Raw genomic sequence first — 18,946 nt, 5'->3', positions numbered from 1 at the left:
CTTTGAATACATTTTGAAAACTTATGTGGTCTACTAGACCCTATTGGTCCTGGGCACCAATGATTTATGGTCTTCAATGCGATTGAGATACATTGTCTAGATATAGTAAAATATTGTCTGTGTATAATGAGATGAAGTGTTCAATAGATATGAGGGAAATTGGTTTTATTTCCTTTGGGTTCCATGGATAATAAAAAATGCAAAGGAGAAATCGGATCGCCTTGTCTACTACTTCTAGTGATTCTGAAAGGAGCAGAGAAAATATTTCCTGTTATAACTATGACTGAGGGATTGGCATATCGTATTTTAATCATATTAACCTGTCTAGTACAGAGGTTCCGCTAGCGGAATCCCTCGCCAACAGCCAATGAAATAGCAGGGCGCCAAATACTGATTTCAAAAATGCTTTCCAGCGAAAGCTCCACAAACAATTGTTAGGTCACCACCAAGTCACAGAAAAACCCAGCCATTTTTCCCGCCAAAGAGATGAGTCACAAAAAGCACAAATAGAGAGAAAATGTATCACTAACCTTTGATCTTCATCAGATGACACTCATAGGACTTCATGTTACACAATACATGTATGTTTTCTTCGGTAAAGTTCATATTTATATCCAAAAGTCTTATTTTACATTGGCGTGTTACGTTCAGTCGTTCCAAAACACGCAGTGATATTGCAGAGAGCCACATGAATTCACAGAAATACTCATAATAAATGTTGATGAAAATACAACTATTATACATGGAACTTTAGATACACTTCTCCTTAATGAAATTGGAGCCAATTCCCTTATGTTCCAAGACCGACCATAGATATGACCGTTCTAGTCTATCAAAAGATAAAACAGCCCAAGGAGCTGTTGTTTCTGATGAAGCATTTAAGATATATAATAGTCCACGGAGGTTATCCAAGGATTTTTTTTTTTATAAAAAAAATTAACAAGCCCATTTGTTGCATGTGTAGCAACCTTAATTTTTTTAATAAAAGCTAAATTAGTGCTATATGAACCTTTTTGTAAATGTCTGTGTTATTCATTTTGAGCAATAGCAAAAGTTTGCCTAAATGATTTCAACATTTTAAATACCATCCCACCCATGTGATTTGACTTTATTCATGCTATCCAATGCTCTTTTAAGTTCATTGATAGAGATTTGGGTTCCCAGTGAGGCGGCTTCCTCTTGAGAGAACATTTGTTCTTAATTCCTTTACAAAGGACTTAGTCTGGCTTGCTTTGGATTTAGAATGGTGTAAAGTTCTTTATAGAAGCGGGAGAATCTTTGATTTAATTTGGGTTCTGATAGTAATTACTCTGTTTCTATTTCAGCTAATTGATCATTACTGTGTAGCTTGTTGGTCAACAAATGACTGAGACGATTACCATGGAAGTAATGGTTGAGTCTAACTCGATGAATGGCCAGTTCTGCTCTCTGTCTTATCAATAAATTAAGTTCTGTCTTGACTTTGGAAAAGTTAATTTATTCATTTAACCTTTATTTAGAATAAATGTCACACTAGAATGTGACAGAAATTAGGAAATTATACAAAATTGTAGCTGCTTTCTAATGAAGTTTGAATTTGAATCTTCCAGCTGCTTTCTGTGACAACACCATTAGTGTTGTGGCTGTATCTATACGGTTTAATCCCAACAGGACAGATGGTGGCCCTCCCTTCAGACAGGCGTAAGGAGCTCTGGGTCCCTGGGACTCAAATCCCAGCATGTGTAGACAGGACAACTTCAACGATATTCCAAGATGGCAGCATGTCAAGTCGTTTGTCTGTGACTAGTACATTTTAACCTACTAATAACCTATTTATTTATGGTTGCGTAACTTCGTTGTTGTGTAGTGCAAACTATTTTATTTTTGCTGGTGTAAAGATCACGGGTCCTCAACTCGGCACTTCATTACTTGAAGTTTACCAAAGTAACCCTATCTCTGGCTGGCCTGAGTTCCTCCTTCGTCCGCGGAGTGTCTTGTCCAAGCTGCTCCTTTTTGCTCTTCGCCTGGCTGTCAGTGGCAGCTCAACAATCCCCAACCCGTTCTCTCTATCGCCCTCAACACCCAATCTACTCACACGCGCAAACACTCACATTGACTCACATACACGCTGTCCCTCTCTCCCCTTACCTTCGTTGGCCTCTTATTTTTATGTCAGAGAAAATGTCAATTTACGTGGTATTGCTTTGTGCACTGACTACTGAACTCTGGAGAAAACGAACATTGTCGCAGGGTGAGTACATCTGACAATGTGCTCCTGTCCATTAGACATTTTGTCTGCAGGAACTCGCTCTTTTTTACTCGGTCCACTCGTCCAAGTGCCGATGCATTTGGGGCATGATGTGAACAGTACGAATTTGTGTCACTACCAAAGTCTAATGGTTTTAAATGACTGTTTTGTATTGTCTGGAAACTCACTTGTAGAATTCGCTTGCAGTAGGTCTCTTAAAAAAGAGAAGCTGTGCAAGGTTATTAAACAGAGGTGCCTAGTTATTCTTCTGTTGTTGATATCAGGTAACATGCAACCTAACCCTGGCCCTGATATGCAATGTGTCCAAACCCCCTCTGATTTTATTTTTCATTTAAATGTACGCAGCCTGTTGTCAAATTGATGGGGTTAGGATTTGGGCCAAATCAACTGATGCTGATGTAATTGTGTTTTCTGAAACCTGGCTCAGCAAGTCTATTTTTGATAAGGATATTTGTATAAGTGGTTACAATGTTTATCGCACTGATCGGGTTAAGAAAGGTGGGGGTGTGGCTATATATGTAAAATCTAAATTCCATGTAAGTGTGGAAAAGTCTGAAACTATTTGTAAACAGTTGGAATTTCTTGCTTTGAATATTGAGGTTTCAAAGGGCCTCTCTATAACTGTGATTGGCTGTTATAGACCCCCCTCTGCTCTCTGTGATGCATTTTCTTCTTTGACGCACCTTATGACTAAACTTCTTTACAGTGAAATGATCTTGATTGGTGATCTCAACTGGTGTTGGTTAAAGCCGGTGTCTGATGATTTAAAAATGTTTTGTAATTCTATGAAACTTACCCAGTTGATTAACTCACCCACTCGCCCAAATCTTAAATGCCCAGATAAATCTACCCTGATTGATTTGATATTGACAAATGTTCCACATAAATATTCTGCGGTTGGTGTTTTTTGTAACGATTTAAGTGACCATTGTGCTGTTGTTGCTGTTAGAAATACTAAGGTTCCAAAGACAAATCCACGTTTTATTAGTAAGAGAAATTTGAAGTGTTTTAATGAGCAGGCTTTCTTTCATGATTTGTTTTATTTTGACTGGAGCAAGATTGAGCTTATCCCTGCTGTGGAAACCGCCTGGATATTCTTTCATGATGGTTTTTTCCAAATAGTAAACAAACATGCCCCATTCCGCAGGTTCAGGGTTAAAGGGCGGGATAATCCATGGTTTTCTTCTGAGCTGTCTTGTATTATTCACGACCGTAATCTAGCCTGGGCTAAAGCAAGGAAATCTTGTTCTGATGCTGATTGGCTTATTTTTAGGCAGTTAAGAAACAAGTGTTCTTTTCTTCTCAGGAAGGCCAAGTCTGAATATTTTATGTCTGTTACCACTGATCATCAAATCAAATTTATTTTATATAGCCCTTCGTACATCAGCTAATATCTCGAAGTGCTGTACAGAAACCCAGCCTAAAACCCCAAACAGCAAGCAATGCAGGTGTAGAAGCACGGTGGCTAGGAAAAACTCCCTAGAAAAGCCAAAACCTAGGAAGAAACCTAGAGAGGAACCAGGCTATGAGGGGTGGCCAGTCCTCTTCTGGCTGTGCCGGGTGGAGATTATAACAGAACATGGCCAAGATGTTCAAATGTTCATAAATGACCAGCATGGTCAAATAATAATAATCACAGAAGTTATCGAGGGTGTAGCAAGTCAGCACCTCGGGAGTAAATGTCAGTTGGCTTTTCATAGCCGATCATTAAGAGTATCTCTACCGCTCCTGCGGTCTCTAGAGAGTTGAAAACAGCAGGCCTGGGACAGGTAGCTCGTCCGGTGGACAGGTCAGGGTTCCATAGCCGCAGGCAGAACAGTTGAAACTGGAGCAGCAGCACGGCCAGGTGGACTGGGGACAGCAAGGAGTCATCATGCCTGGTAGTCCTGACACATGGTCCTAGGGCTCAGGTCCTCCGAGAGAGAGAAAGAAGGAGAGAATTAGAGAGAGCATACTTAAATTCACACAGGACACCGGATAAAACAGGAGAAGTACTCCAGATATAACAAACTGACCCTAGCCCCCCGACACATAAACTACTGCAGCATAAATACTGGAGGCTGAGACAGGAGGGGTCAGGAGACACATTGGCCCTATCCGATGATACCCCCGGACAGGGCCAAACAGGAAGGATATAACCCCACCCACTTTGCCAAAGCACAGCCCCCGCACCACTAGAGGGATACCTTCAACCACCAACTTACAATCCTGAGACAAGGCCGAGTATAGTCCACAAAGATCTCCGCCACGGCACAAACCAAGGGGGGGGCTCCAACCCAGACAGGAAGATCACGTCAGTGACTCAACCCACTCAAGTGATGCACCCCTCCTAGGGAGGGCATGAAAGAGCACCAGTAAGCCAGTGACTCAGCCCCTGTAAGAGGCAGAGAATCCCAGTGGAGAGAGGGGAACCGGCCAGGCAGAGACAGCAAGGGCGGTTCGTTGCTCCAGAGCCTTTCCGTTCACCTTCACACTCCTGGGCCAGACTACACTCAATCATATGACCTACTGAAGAGATGAGTCTTCAGTAAAGACTTAAAAGTTGAGACAGAGTCTGCGTCTCTCACATGGGTAGGCAGACCATTCCATAAAAATGGAGCTCTATAGGAGAAAGCCCTGCCTCCTGCTGTTTGCTTAGAAATTCTAGGGACAATTAGGAGGCCTGCGTCTTGTGACCGTAGCGTACGTGTAGGTATGTACGGCAGGACTAACTCGGAAAGATAGGTAGGAGCAAGCCCATGTAACGCTTTGTAGGTTAACAGTAAAACCTTGAAATCAGCCCTTGCCTCAACAGGAAGCCAGTGTAGGGAAGCTAGCACTGGAGTAATATGATCAAATTTTGGGGTTCTAGTCAGGATTCTAGCAGCCGTATTTAGCACTAACTGAAGTTTATTTAGTGCTTTATCCGGGTAGCTGGAAAGTAGAGCATTGCAGTAGTCTAACCTAGAAGTAACAAAAGCATGGATTAATTTTTCTGCATCATTTTTGGACAGAAAATTTCTGCAATGTTACGTAGATGGAAATAAGCTGTCCTTGAAACAGTCTTGATATGTTCGTCAAAAGAGAGATCAGGGTCCAGAGTAACGCCGAGGTCCTTCACAGTTTTGTTTGAGACGACTTTACAACCATCAAGATTAATTGTCAGATTTAACAGAAGATCTCTTTGTTTCTTGGGACCTAGAACAAGCATCTCTGTTTTGTCCGAGTTTAAAAGTAGAAAGTTTGCAGCCATCCACTTCCTTATGTCTGAAACACAGGCTTCTAGCGAGGGCAATTTTGGGGCTTCACCATGTTTCATTGAAATGTACAGCTGTGTGTCATCTGCATAGCAGTGAAAGTTAACATTATGTTTTCGAATGACATCCCCAAGAGGTAAAATATATAGTGAAAACAATAGTGGTCCTAAAACGGAACCTTGAGGAACACTGAAATATACAGTTGATTTGTCAGAGGACAAACCATTCACAGAGACAAACTGATATCTTTCCGACAGATAAGATCTAAACCAGGCCAGAACTTGTCCGTGTAGACCAATTTGGGTTTCCAATCTCTCCAAAAGAATGTGGTGATCGATGGTATCAAAGGCAGCACTAAGGTCTAGTAGCACGAGGACAGATGCAGAGCCTCGGTCTGACGCCATTAAAAGGTAATTTACCACCTTCACAAGTGCAGTCTCAGTGCTATGATGGGGTCTAAAACCAGACTGAAGCATTTTGTATACATTGTTTGTCTTCAGGAAGGCAGTGAGTTGCTGCGCAACAGCTTTTTCTAAAAATTGAGAGGAATGGAAGATTTGATATAGGCTGATAGTTTTTTATATTTTCTGGGTCAAGGTTTGGCTTTTTCAAGAGAGGCTTTATTACTGCCACTTTTAGTGAGTTTGGTACACATCCGGTGGATAGAGAGCCGTTTATTATGTTCAACATAGGAGGGCCAAGCACATGAAGCAGCTCTTTAAGTAGTTTAGTTGGAATAGGATCCAGTATGCAGCTTGAAGGTTTAGAGGCCATGATTATTTTCATCATTGTGTCAAGAGATATAGTACTAAAACACTTAAGTGTCTCTCTTGATCCTAGGTCCTGGCAGAGTTGTGCAGACTCAGGACAGCTGAGTTTTGGAGGAATACGCAGATTTAAAGAGGAGTCCGTAATTTGCTTTCTAATGATCATGATCTTTTTTTTCCTCAAAGAAGTTCGTAAATTTATTACTGCTGAAGTGAAAGCCATCCTCACTTGGGGAATGCTGCTTTTTAGTTAGCTTTGCGACAGTATCAAAAATACATTTTGGATTGTTCTTATTTTCCTCAATTAAGTTGGAAAAGTAGGATGATCGAGCAGCAGTGAGGGCTATTCGATACTGCACGGTACTGTCTTTCCAAGCTAGTCGGAAGACTTCCAGTTCGGTGTGGCGCCATTACCGTTCCAATTTTCTGGAAGCTTGCTTCAGAGCTCGGGTATTTTCTGTATACCAGGGAGCTAGTTTCTTATGACAAATGTTTTTAGTTTTTAGGGGTGCAACTGCATCTAGGGTATTGCGCAAGGTTAAATTGAGTTCCTCAGTTAGGTGGTTAACTGATTTTTGTCCTCTGACGTCCTTGGGTAGGCAGAAGGAGTCTGGAAGGGCATCAAGGAATCTTTGTGTTGTCTGAGAATTTTGATGCTCCTTGGTTGGGGTCTGAGCAGATTATTTGTTGCGATTGCAAACGTAATAAAATGGTGGTCCGATAGTCCAGGATTATGAGGAAAAACATTAAGATCTACAACATTTATTCCATGGGACAAAACTACACTGCTCAAAAAAATAAAGGGAACACTTAAACAACACAATGTAACTCCAAGTCAATCACACTTCTGTGAAATCAAACTGTCCACTTAGGAAGCAACACTGATTGACAATAAATTTCACATGCTGTTGTGCAAATGGAATAGACAAAAGGTGGAAATTATAGGCAATTAGCAAGACACCCCCAATAAAGGAGTGGTTCTGCAGGTGGTGACCACAGACCACTTCTCAGTTCCTATGCTTCCTGGCTGATGTTTTGGTCACTTTTGAATGCTGGCGGTGCTTTTACTCTAGTGGTAGCATGAGACGGAGTCTACAACCCACACAAGTGGCTTAGGTAGTGCAGCTCATCCAGGATGGCACATCAATGCGAGCTGTGGCAAGAAGGTTTGCTGTGTCTGTCAGCGTAGTGTCCAGAGCATGGAGGCGCTACCAGGAGACAGGCCAGTACATCAGGAGACGTGGAGGAGGCCGTAGGAGGGCAACAACCCAGCAGCAGGGCCGCTACCTCCGCCTTTGTGCAAGGAGGAGGAGGAGCACTGCCAGAGCCCTGCAAAATGACCTCCAGCAGGCCACAAATGTGCATGTGTCTGCTCAAACGGTCAGAAACAGACTCCATGAGGGCCCGACGTCCACAGGTGGGGGTTGTGCTTACAGCCCAACACCGTGCAGGACGTTTGGCATTTGCCAGAGAACACCAAGATTGGCAAATTCGCCACTGGCGCCCTGTGCTCTTCACAGATGAAAGCTGGTTCACACTGAGCACATGAGCACATGTGACAGACGTGACAGAGTCTGGAGACGCCGCGGAGAACGTTCTGCTGCCTGCAACATCCTCCAGCATGACCGGTTTGGCGGTGGGTCAGTCATGGTGTGGGGTGGCATTTCTTTGGGGGGCCGCACAGCCCTCCATGTGCTTGCCAGAGGTAGCCTGACTGCCATTAGGTACCGAGATGAGATCCTCAGACCCCTTGTGAGACCATATGCTGGTGCGGTTGGCCCTGGGTTCCTCCTAATGCAAGACAATGCTAGACCTTATGTGGCTGGAGTGTGTCAGCAGTTCCTGCAAGAGGAAGGCATTGATGCTATGGACCGCCCGTTCCCCAGACCTGAATCCAATTGAGCACATCTGGGACATCATGTCTCGCTCCATCCACCAACGCCACGTTGCACCACAGACTGTCCAGGAGTTGGCAGATGCTTTAGTCCAGGTCTGGGAGGAGATCCCTCAGGAGACCATCCGCCACCTCATCAGGAGCATGCCCAGGCGTTGTAGGGAGGTCATACAGGCACGTGGAGGCCACACACACTACTGAGCCTCATTTTGACTTGTTTTAAGGACATTACATCAAAGTTGGATCAGCCTGTAGTGTGGTTTTCCACTTTTAATTTTGAGTGTGACTCCAAATCCAGACCTCCATGGGTTGATAAATTTGATTTCCATTGATCCATTTGATTCCATTTTTGTGTGATTTTGTTGTCAGCACATTCAACTATGTAAAGAAAAAAGTATTTAATAAAAATAGTTCATTCATTCAGATCTAGGATGTGTTATTTTAGTGTTCCCTTTATTTTTTTGAGCAGTGTAGGTCCAGAGTATGACTGTGGCAGTGAGTAGGTCCAGAGACATGTTGGACAAAACCCACTGAGTCGATGATGGCTCCAAAAGCCTTTTGGAGTGGGTCTGTGGACTTTTCCATGTGAATATTAAAATCACCAAAAATTTGAATATTATCTGCTATGACTACAAGGTCCGATAGGAATTCAGGGAACTCAGTGAGGAACGCTGTATATGGCCCAGGAGGCCTGTAAACAGTAGCTATACAAAGTGATTGAGTAGGCTGCATAGATTTCATGACTAGAAGATCAAAAGACGAAAACGTCATTTTTTGGGGGGGTAAATTGAAATTTGCTATCGTAAATGTTAGCAACACCTCCGCCTTTGCGGGATGCACGGGGGATATGGTCACTAGTGTAACCAGGAGGTGAGGCCTCATTTAACACAGTAAATTCATCAGGCTTAAGCCATGTTTCAGTCAGGCCAATCACATTAAGATTATGATCAGTGATTAGTTCATTGACTATAACTGCCTTTGAAGTGAGGGATCTAACATTAAGTAGCCCTATTTTGAGATGTGAGGTATCACAATCTCTTTCAATAATGGCAGGAATGGAGGAGGTCTTTATCCTAGTGAGATTGCTAAGGCGAACACCGCCATGTTTAGTTTTGCCCAACCTAGGTCGAGGCACAGACACAGTCTCAATGGGGATAGCTGAGCTGACTACACTGACTATGCTAGTGGCAGACTCCACTAAGCTGGCAGGCTGGCTAACAGCCTGCTGCCTGGCCTGCACCCTATTTCATTGTGGAGCTAGAGGAGTTAGAGCCCTGTCTATGTTGGTAGATAAGATGAGAGCACCCCTCCAGCTAGGATGGAGTCCGTCACTCCTCAGCAGGTCAGGCTTGGTCCTGTTTGTGGGTGAGTCCCAGAAAGAGGGCCAATTATCTACAAATTCTATCTTTTGGGAGGGTCAGAAAACAGTTTTCAACCAGCGAGTGAGTTGTGAGACTCTGCTGTAGAGCTCATCCCTCCCCCTAACTGGGAGGGGGCCAGAGACAATTACTCGATGCCGACACATCTTTCTAGCTGATTTACACGCTGAAGCTATGTTGCGTTTGGTGACCTCTGACTGTTTCATCCTAACATCGTTGGTGCCGACGTGGATAACAATATCTCTATACTCTCTACACTCGCCAGTTTTAGCTTTAGCCAGCACCATCTTCAGATTAGCCTTAACGTCGGTAGCCCTGCCCCCTGGTAAACAGTGTATGATCGCTGGGTGATTCGTTTTAAGTCTAATACTGCGGGTAATGGAGTCGCCAATGACTAGGGTTTTCAATTTGTCAGAGCTAATGGTGGGAAGCTTCGGCGTCTCTGACCCCGTAACGGGAGGAGTAGAGACAAGAGAAGACTCGGCCTTAGACTCCGACTCGCTACTTAATGGGGAAAACCGGTTGAAAGTTTCTGTCGGCTGAATGAGCGACACCGGTTGAGCATTCCTACAGCATTTCCCTCCAGAAGCCATGAGAAAGTTGTCCGGCTGCGGGGACCGTGCGGGGGGATTTATACTACTATCTGTACTTACTGGTGGCACAGACGCTGTTTCATCCTTTCCTACACTGAAATTACACTTGCCTAACGATTGCGTCTGAAGCTGGGCTTGCAGCACAGCTATCCTCGCCGTAAGGCGATCGTTCTCCTGTATATTATGAGTACAGCGACTGCAATTAGAAGGCATCATGTTAATGTTACTACTTAGCTTCGGCTGTTGAAGGTGCTGACGAACCATGTCCAGATAAAGCGTCCGGAGTGAAAAAGTTGAATGAGGGAAAAACTAAAAATATAAACGGTAATTAAAAGGTAAAAACCGTGAAGTTGTCAGCTAGCAACAAAACGCACAGCAACACGTCTGCAAGTTCAAGTTCATACTGATAACCTGAATGACCCTAGAAAGTTTTGGAATGCTATTAAGTCTATGTCTGGTAACAGTAATGTTAATGAATTACCGTCATGTGTTTTGAAGGACTCTGTTGCTGTATATGACAAAACTGAAATGCTGAATTGTTTCAATGAGCACTTTGTATCATCTGGTAGGCTGTTTGATTCAGTGTCTTCTATCTCTGTACAACCCTGTGTGGATGAACCAGTGTCCTCTGTCTCTGTACAACCTTGTGTGGATGAACCAGTGAGAGCTGGTCAAACCTTTAGCTTTTTGCCATTCTCAGTGCAGGTGGTACATAAAGCCCTGAAATCCTTAGATCAAAGAAAGCCTGCAGGTCCTGATCTTTTGGATCCCTGCTTTTTAAATCTGGCAGCTGATTTCATAGCTGAACCACTTACATATCTGTTCAATCTAACCCTGGAATGTAATGAAATTCCAAAGATCTGGAAATCAGCATTTGTCCTACCACTTTTAAAAGGGGGAGATCCAACTCTTTTAAATAATTATAGGCCAATCTCAAAGCTGTCACCCCTGGTGAAAATACTTGAAACCCTTGTAAGTGAACAGCTAAAAGAGTTTTTATTTACTAACTCTATTTTATCAATGTACCAATCGGGCTTCAGGAAGAAGCATAGCACAATTACAGCAGCCATGAAGGTTTTAAATGATATCACTGAGCCCTTGACAAAAAACAGCACTGTGTCTCACTTTTTATTTATCTCTCTGGCTTTTGATACAGTTGATCATGCTATACTAAGGCAGAGATTGTTGAGTGTCGGTCTTTCGGAGCATGCAGTTGCATGGTTTGCTAACTATCTGTCTGATAGAACTCAGTGCACTCAATTTGATGGGCTTATGTCTGTTAAATTGTCTGTCCTGAATGGTGTGCCCCAAGGCTCTGTACTTGGTCCTCTCTTATTCACTATTTATATAAATGATTTAGACAAAAATGTCCAAAATGCACAACTTCATTTTTATGCTGATGATACTGTTATTTACTGTTGTGCCTCGTCTCTTACAAAAGCTTTCCAGAACTTGCAAACTGCTTTTTATACTGTTCAACATACCTTGTGTCAATTGAAGTTTATCCTCAATACTGACAAAACTAAACTAATGGTGTTTTCTACTGCAAGAAATAGACCTCTGAACCTTTCACCTATTACTACCTGTCAGGGCAAGGAGATTGAGGTTGTAACCTCATATAAATATCTTGGAATTCTAATTGATGACGGCCTCTCTTTTAAATTGCATATTCAACAACTTACAAAAAAATTGAAGCTGAAATTGGGTTTTTATTTTAGGAATAAGGCCTGTTTTTCTTTTGAAGCCAGAAGGAGGCTAGTATCAGCTACATTTATGCCTTTACTAGACTATGGGGATATTTTATATATGAATGCTTCCGCTCAGTGTTTGAGATCAATTGACACTCTTTACCATGGCACTTTGAGATTTATTTTAAACTGCAAAACCCTTACGCACCACTGCACTTTGTATACCAGGGTTGGCTGGCCTTCTCTAGTCACTCGTAGGCTCAGTCACTGGTATACTTTTATTTACAAAGCCATTTTGGGTTTACTACCTTTTTATTTGGGCATTTTTATTGTTCAGAAATGTGGTGGGTACTCTCTTCGTTCGCTAGACTTTATCCTGCTAACTGTTCCAAATGTCCGAACTGAATTTGGTAAAAGGTATTTTATGTACTCTGCGCCATCGTCTTGGAACACCTTACAAAATAATTTTAAACTGGAAGAACTTGTCCCGATTGGTGTTTTTAAATCACTGATGAAGGATTTTGAGGCTGATTCCCTGACCTGTCAATGTTTTTAATTTGCTGTTTTTGATTTTGTTATACTCTTGTGAATTCAATGGTTTTTACTAGATTACTTGTAGTTTTTCATGTCTGTCTGTCAAATTTTTGTAATGACTTGGTGCTGCCTATCTTGGCCAGGACGCTCTTGAAAAAGAGATTTTAAATCTCAATGAGCCCTTCCTGGTTAAATAAAGGTTAAATAAAAAATTTAATAAAATTTAACTAGGCAAGTCAGTTAAGAACAAATTCTTATTTACAATGACGGCCTACCAAAAGGCAAAAGGCCTCCTGCGGGGACGGGGGCCTGGGATTTAAAAAAATAAATACAATCTAAATATAGGACAAAACACACGTCACAACAAGAGAAACACAACACTACATAAAGAGAAACCTAAGACAACACCATAACAAGGCAGCAACACATGACAACACAGCATGGTAGCAACACAACATGGTAGCGACACAAAAACATGGTACAAACATTATTGGGCAAAGTCAACAGCACAAAGGTCAAGAAGGTAGAGACAACATTACATCATACAAAGCAGCCACAACTGTCAGTGAGTGTCCATGATTGAGTCTTTGAATGAAGATATTGAGATGTCCAGTTTGAGTGTTTGTTGCAACTCGTTCCAGTCGCTAGCTGCAGCGAACTGAAAAGAGGAGCGACCCATAGATGTGTGTGCTAATAGCTACCTGGTATGAAAAAAGTGTTTGTTGAGAAAGCTCTAACGCAGTTAAGATTTCCAATTCTGATTATTTTCTTTTTAATTGTGATTTAATTCAACCCAGATGCAAATGCGGTTGCATTATTTTTTATCAAACCTTTGGTGGCCTTCCATACAATCTTGGGGTCATCGACGGAATTTGTATTGATCAGTATAAATGTATTTAGTTCGATTTCAAATTGATCACAGAATGTAGGATTTTGTAGAAATGTAAACGTTGAAACGCAATCTTGTGGCTCTTTTAGGAGATTCTGACATTTTGTAATTGGTGGTAGTAGTAGGCGTGGTGATCAGACAAGTTCATATGTCAAATTTCATTATTATTTTTTTGAGAAAATAGAGGTGTAGATAATATAAAATCGATTCAGGAGAATGTTTTAAGCCTATTTGAGTAGAAAGTGTACTCGTTTGCTTTTGGATTATGTGCTCGCCAGGCATCAATGAGGTTGTAATCAGAGGGTATATGTTGGAGAGCCTGGATTGTAGTTGGTTATATTAGATTTGTCCCGCGTGTTCAAAATGGCATTCCTGTCTGTCCCAATATCCAGATGGAATTCAGTTAATTCTAACATTATGCTGTTCAGAGAATGAAAATAAATAGGATCATATGAATTTGTAGCATACACAGTACAGTAATAAAGTCAGTTTCTGCTTTCTTGGTCTTCGCCTTAACCCAATATGGTGATTTTGAGCTTCTTATTCATCATTATGATTACACAATCAGTTTTGTTTGGGGCTGATGAAAAAGCAGTCATTTTGTACAAATGGTTCTGCTTTTTATCTGCGTCCTAATGGAGCAGGTCCTAATCGTTCTAATGGAGCAGGTGTGTTTTTGGAGCATTGCTATATCAATATAGTTTCTTGCTTGGATGTCACGACAGTGGTAGGACACTGTGGTAGGACAATTTAGGCCTTTCAAATTCCAAAAGAGAACAGCTAGTGTTGCCATTGTTTTTCAGAAAGAAATGTTATATTAATGATATAATTGTTATCTTTAGTGTTGATAAGCCCATGGATGTGTAACAAAAAGCAGGACCCACAGGGAAACTCACCCATTGGTCTTTCCCACCCAGAAAACCGTCCCTGTAAACCTTCCCCTCCCTAACCTCCCCAGTTCCCCCTGCCCTATCATTACACAGTTACTGCATGTGGCAGCCTTACACATGGAGTCTCTTAACGGGATTGCAGCCATAAGAAGTTGACGGGATGATATGACAACAGCCAGTGAAAGTGCAGGGTGCCAAATTCAAAAAACAGAAATCTCATCATTAAAATTCCTCAGACATACATGTGTCTTATAACATTTTAAAGGTAATCTTGATAACTTCGTATGGCTGCAGGGGCAATATTGAGTAGCTTGGATGAAAGGTGCACAGAGGTGCCCATATTTAACGGCCTGCTCCTCAGTCCCAGTTGCTAATATATGCATAGTATTATTCATATTGGATAGAAAACACTCTGAAGTTTCTAAAACTGTTTGAATTATGTCTGTGAGTATAACAGAACTCATATGGCAGGCAAAAACCTGAGAAAAAAAATCAAACAGGAAGTGGAAATTCTGAGGCTGGTTGAGTTTCAACCAAGATCCCATTGAAATCACAGCGAGATATGAATGAGTATTCACTTCCTACGGCTTCCACTTCCTACGGCTTCCACTAGATGTCAACAGTCTGTATCACCTGTGGGTCTGAAAAGATGCTTCTCTTCCCCAAAAGTGTGCTGTGAATTCTACTACATTGAAAGCCAAAAGGAGTTTAACATCCTGTCATTTTTAAGCATATCCCCCCCAAAAAATCCCGATCCCAGGCTGTGTCATTACCGGCCGTGACCGGGAGTCCCATAGGGTGATACACAATTGGCCCAGTGTCGTCCGGGTTAGGGGATGGTTTGGCCGTGGGGGTTTACTTAGCTCATTGCGCTATAGCGACTCCTTGTGGCGGGCCAAGCGGCTGCAGGCTGACCCCGGTCGTCAGTTGAACGGTGTTTCCTCCGACACATCAGTGCAGCTGGTTAAGCAAGCGGGTGTTAAGAAGCACAGTTTGGCAGGTCATGTTTCAGAGGACGCATGACTCGACCTTTGCCTGTCCCTATCCTGTTTGGGAGTTGCAGCAATAAGACAATCGTAGTCACGAAATTGAGGAGAAAAAGGGGCAAAAGAAATTACAAAAAAATATATATTTAAAAAAAGTAACTCTTGCAGACGTGTTTAGAAAATATACTAGAACGATTAGTGGAAGCAGGGTGGTAGCTCCACTCCCCTTTCTTTGCAAGTTACGGGCAAGTCTATTGGCCAAATGTCCCCTCACCTTCTGAAATTCGAAAGATCGAACACCTATGAAATTGTGATTTATCCATCTGAAGTTGACGAAAGTTGTGACAAAATCTGCAGACCGGAACAATGTTCCTCGTTAGTGGTCGCATCCCACAGTCTGTTGAAAGATGCTACGATACCAGTTATGTTACATGCGTACATCCACGAGAGTAATATATGCTAGTCAGCCTGATTACCAAATAAAAACAACTGTACGATGGTACATTTTGAACACTCCAACCTGATGTCCTTCTAAATATTTTTGTAAAGTTGTGGTTTTTGTCTTGCCTTGTCTCATTAGCTGATACTGTTTGGTCTGGACTGTCCTTTGAGATTCAGAGTTGACTATAAAGGTGTTGTCCTACAGATTGTCCTGTACCTTCTTCCCAGAGATAAACATTATGGTTAAAGCCCTGTGAAATATGAAATCTATAAGCCTTGTGGTGACACTGTTAGTTCTCCCTCCACCCCCAGGTCTGAGTGCACTCATCGAGTGCCACAGTCACGGCCAGCCCCCCCTCTACCTCTGCCAGGTGTGTGGGTGTAAAGTCTTCCAGAACTGCATCGTCGTCCATGTAACCACAGACTGCCACCGACTTTCCTACCTGGTAAGTAACAAGGAACCATCATATGGAGTACCACATAACTAGTATTGGGAATTTTCCAGTACATGTGGGCACATTATACATCTAAGCAGAATAAGTGCACTCTATATGTGTGTCTAGGTCATTAGGCTAAGGGAAGCCATTACCTAGTCCAGTGAGGTTCATTAGACGTACATTAGGAGCATAGGTTTGTATTACTTAACCTCTCTGGAATATGTGGGACGGTAGCGAAATCACACATTCAATATACCAAATTAAAGCTAGACTCGTTGTGAATCCAGCCAACGTGTCAGATTTCAAAAATGCTTTACGGCGAAAGCAAACAATGCTATTATCTGAGGATAGCACCCCAGCAAACAATCACAGACCATCATATTTCAACCCTCCCGGCGCGTCACAGAACGCAGAAATAAAGATATAATTCATGCCTTACATTTGACAAGCTTCTTCTGTTGGCACTCCAATATGTCCCATAAACATCACAAATTGTCCTTTTTGTTCGATTAATTCCGTCTATATATATCCAAAATGTCCATTTATTTGGCGTGTTTGATCCAGTAAAAAAAACCTTGTCCAACTACTACAAAAGTTACCTGTAAGCTTTGTCCAAACATTTCAAACTACTGTAATACAACTTTAGGTATTTTTTAACGTAAATAATCGATAAAATTGAAGACTGGATGATCTGTGTTCAATACCGGAGGAAAACAATGTGTAGCATGCTTTCTGGTCACGCGCCTCTAACAAACAGTACACTTCACTGGAGCCTCATTCTGAATATGGCTACTTCTTCATTTCTCAAAGGAAAAACTCAACCAATTTCTAAAGACTGTTGACATCCAGTGGAAGCGATAGGAACTGCCAGAAGGTCCCTTAGAAATCTGGATTCCCAATGAAATCCCATTGAAAAGAGTGACCTAAAAAAAAAAAATTCTGAATGGTTTGTCCTCTGGGTTTTGCCTGCCAAATAAGTTATGTTATAGTCACAGACATGATTCAAACAGTTTTAGAAACTTCTGAGTGTTTTTCTATCCTATACGAATAATAATATGCATATATTAGCATCTGGGACTGAGTAGGAGGCAGTTTACTCTGGGCACGCTTTTCATCCAAACGTGAAAATGCTGCCCCCTAATCCATAAGAAGTTAAGCACCATTAGACATGCACCTGCCTTGGGAGTGTGCATGTCTGTTTATTTTGGTACCATTGCTATGGCCTAATGTTTACTGTTGTACCATTTGCTATGGTACTAAGTGTTGTGACTCTTTACTCAATACTTTTGTTGAAGCACGTTTGGCAGTGATTACAGCCTCAAGTATTCTTGGGTATGACACTACAAGCTTGGCACACCTGTATTTGGGGAGCTGCTCACATTCTTCTCTGCAGATCCTCTCAAGCTCTATCAGGTTGGATGGGGAGCGTCACTGCACAGCTATTTTCAGGTCTCTCCAGAGATGTTCGATCGGGTCAAGTCCGGGTTCTGGCTGGGCCACTCAAGGACATTCAGAGTCTTGTCCTTGAAGCCACTCCTACGTTGTCTTGGCTGTGTACTTAGGGTCGTTGTCCTGTTGGAAGGTGAACCTTTCACCCCAGTCTGAGGTCCTGAGCGCTGTGGAGCAGGTTTTCATCAATGATCCCTCTGTACTTGGCTCTATTCATCTTTCCCTCGATCCTGACTAGTCTCCCAGTACTTGTCGCCCCCGATTGCTCCGTTTGGCCAGGTGGCCAGCTCTAGGAAGAATCTTGGTGGTTCCAAACTTCTTCTATTTAAGAGTGATGGAGGCCACTGTGTTCTTGGGGACCTTCAATGTTGCAGAGATTTTTTGGTACCCTTCCTCAGATCTGTGCCTCGACACAATCCTGTATCGGAGCTCTACGAACAAATCCTTTCGACCACATGGCTTGGTATTTGGTCTGACATGCACTGTCAACTGTGGGACAGGTGTGTGCCTTTCCAAATCTTGTCCAATCAATTGAATTTACCACAGGTGGACTCCAATCAAGATATAGAAACATCTCAAGGATGATCAATGGAAATGGGATGCACCGGAGGTCAATTTCAAGTCTCATAGCAAAGGGTCTGAATACTTTTGTAAATAAGGTATTTATTAGGTTTAGACATTTTTCAAATGTATTAAAAACAGTTATCGCTTTGTCATTATGAGGTATTGTGTGTAGATTGATGAGGGAAAAAATATAGACATTTTAGAATTAGGCTGTAACTTAACAAAATTTGGATAAAGGGATGTGGTCTGAATACTTTATTAATGCACTGTAAGTACCAGGTGACTAGTCCTTCCAAGTATATAGAGTAGTAGGCAGCGTTGTAGTACTCGAGTCCGGTCTTGAGACCACATATTGAGTGTCTCGTCGGAAACATTTGTACTCGGTCTCGGACAGTGAAGACTCGTAGTTTTTCACTTCACTGGTCTCAGGAAGAAATTATCAGCTTCCATTCAGTCAGTGTATGAAACCACTTCGCCAGGCCAAATATATACACTCCTTTCTTGAACCATTCATATCTTAAGTCTTTATCTATCTAGACATGTTTGCGCAGTGGTGAACCTATAGGCCTTCAGTGTGTGACAGGTTAGTACAGTGGTGAACCTATAGGCCTTCAGTATGTGACAGGTTAGTACAGTGGTGAACCTATAGGCCTTCAGTATGTGACAGGTTAGTACAGTGGTGAACCTATAGGCCTTCAGTATGTGACAGGTTAGTACAGTGGTGAACCTATAGGCCTTCAGTATGTGACAGGTTAGTACAGTGGTGAACCTATAGGCCTTCAGTATGTGACAGGTTAGTACAGTGGTGAACCTATAGGCCTTCAGTATGTGACAGGTTAGTACAGTGGTGAACCTATAGGCCTTCAGTATGTGACAGGTTAGTACAGTGGTGAACCTATAGGCCTTCAGTGTGTGACAGGTTAGTACAGTGGTGAACCTATAGGCCTTCAG

At 42.3% G+C, this 18,946-nt stretch overlaps 1 protein-coding gene across 3 annotated transcripts in view; it reads left to right on the top strand.

The window, feature by feature from the left end:
* The window catches only part of LOC139555019 (uncharacterized), a 104,037-nt gene that overhangs the window by 36,231 nt on the left and 48,860 nt on the right, over positions 1 to 18,946 (top strand). For all 3 annotated transcript variants that reach the window (XM_071368400.1, XM_071368398.1, XM_071368399.1), the window contains one exon: positions 15,858 to 15,991. In XM_071368400.1, the coding sequence (XP_071224501.1) occupies positions 15,858 to 15,991 (134 nt within the window). The remainder of the gene's footprint in view (positions 1 to 15,857; positions 15,992 to 18,946) is intronic.

Source organism: Salvelinus alpinus, chromosome 26, assembly GCF_045679555.1.
Source record: "Salvelinus alpinus chromosome 26, SLU_Salpinus.1, whole genome shotgun sequence".
NCBI classification, from domain to species: domain Eukaryota; kingdom Metazoa; phylum Chordata; class Actinopteri; order Salmoniformes; family Salmonidae; genus Salvelinus; species Salvelinus alpinus.
This window is presented reverse-complemented; position numbering and strand designations above follow the sequence as displayed.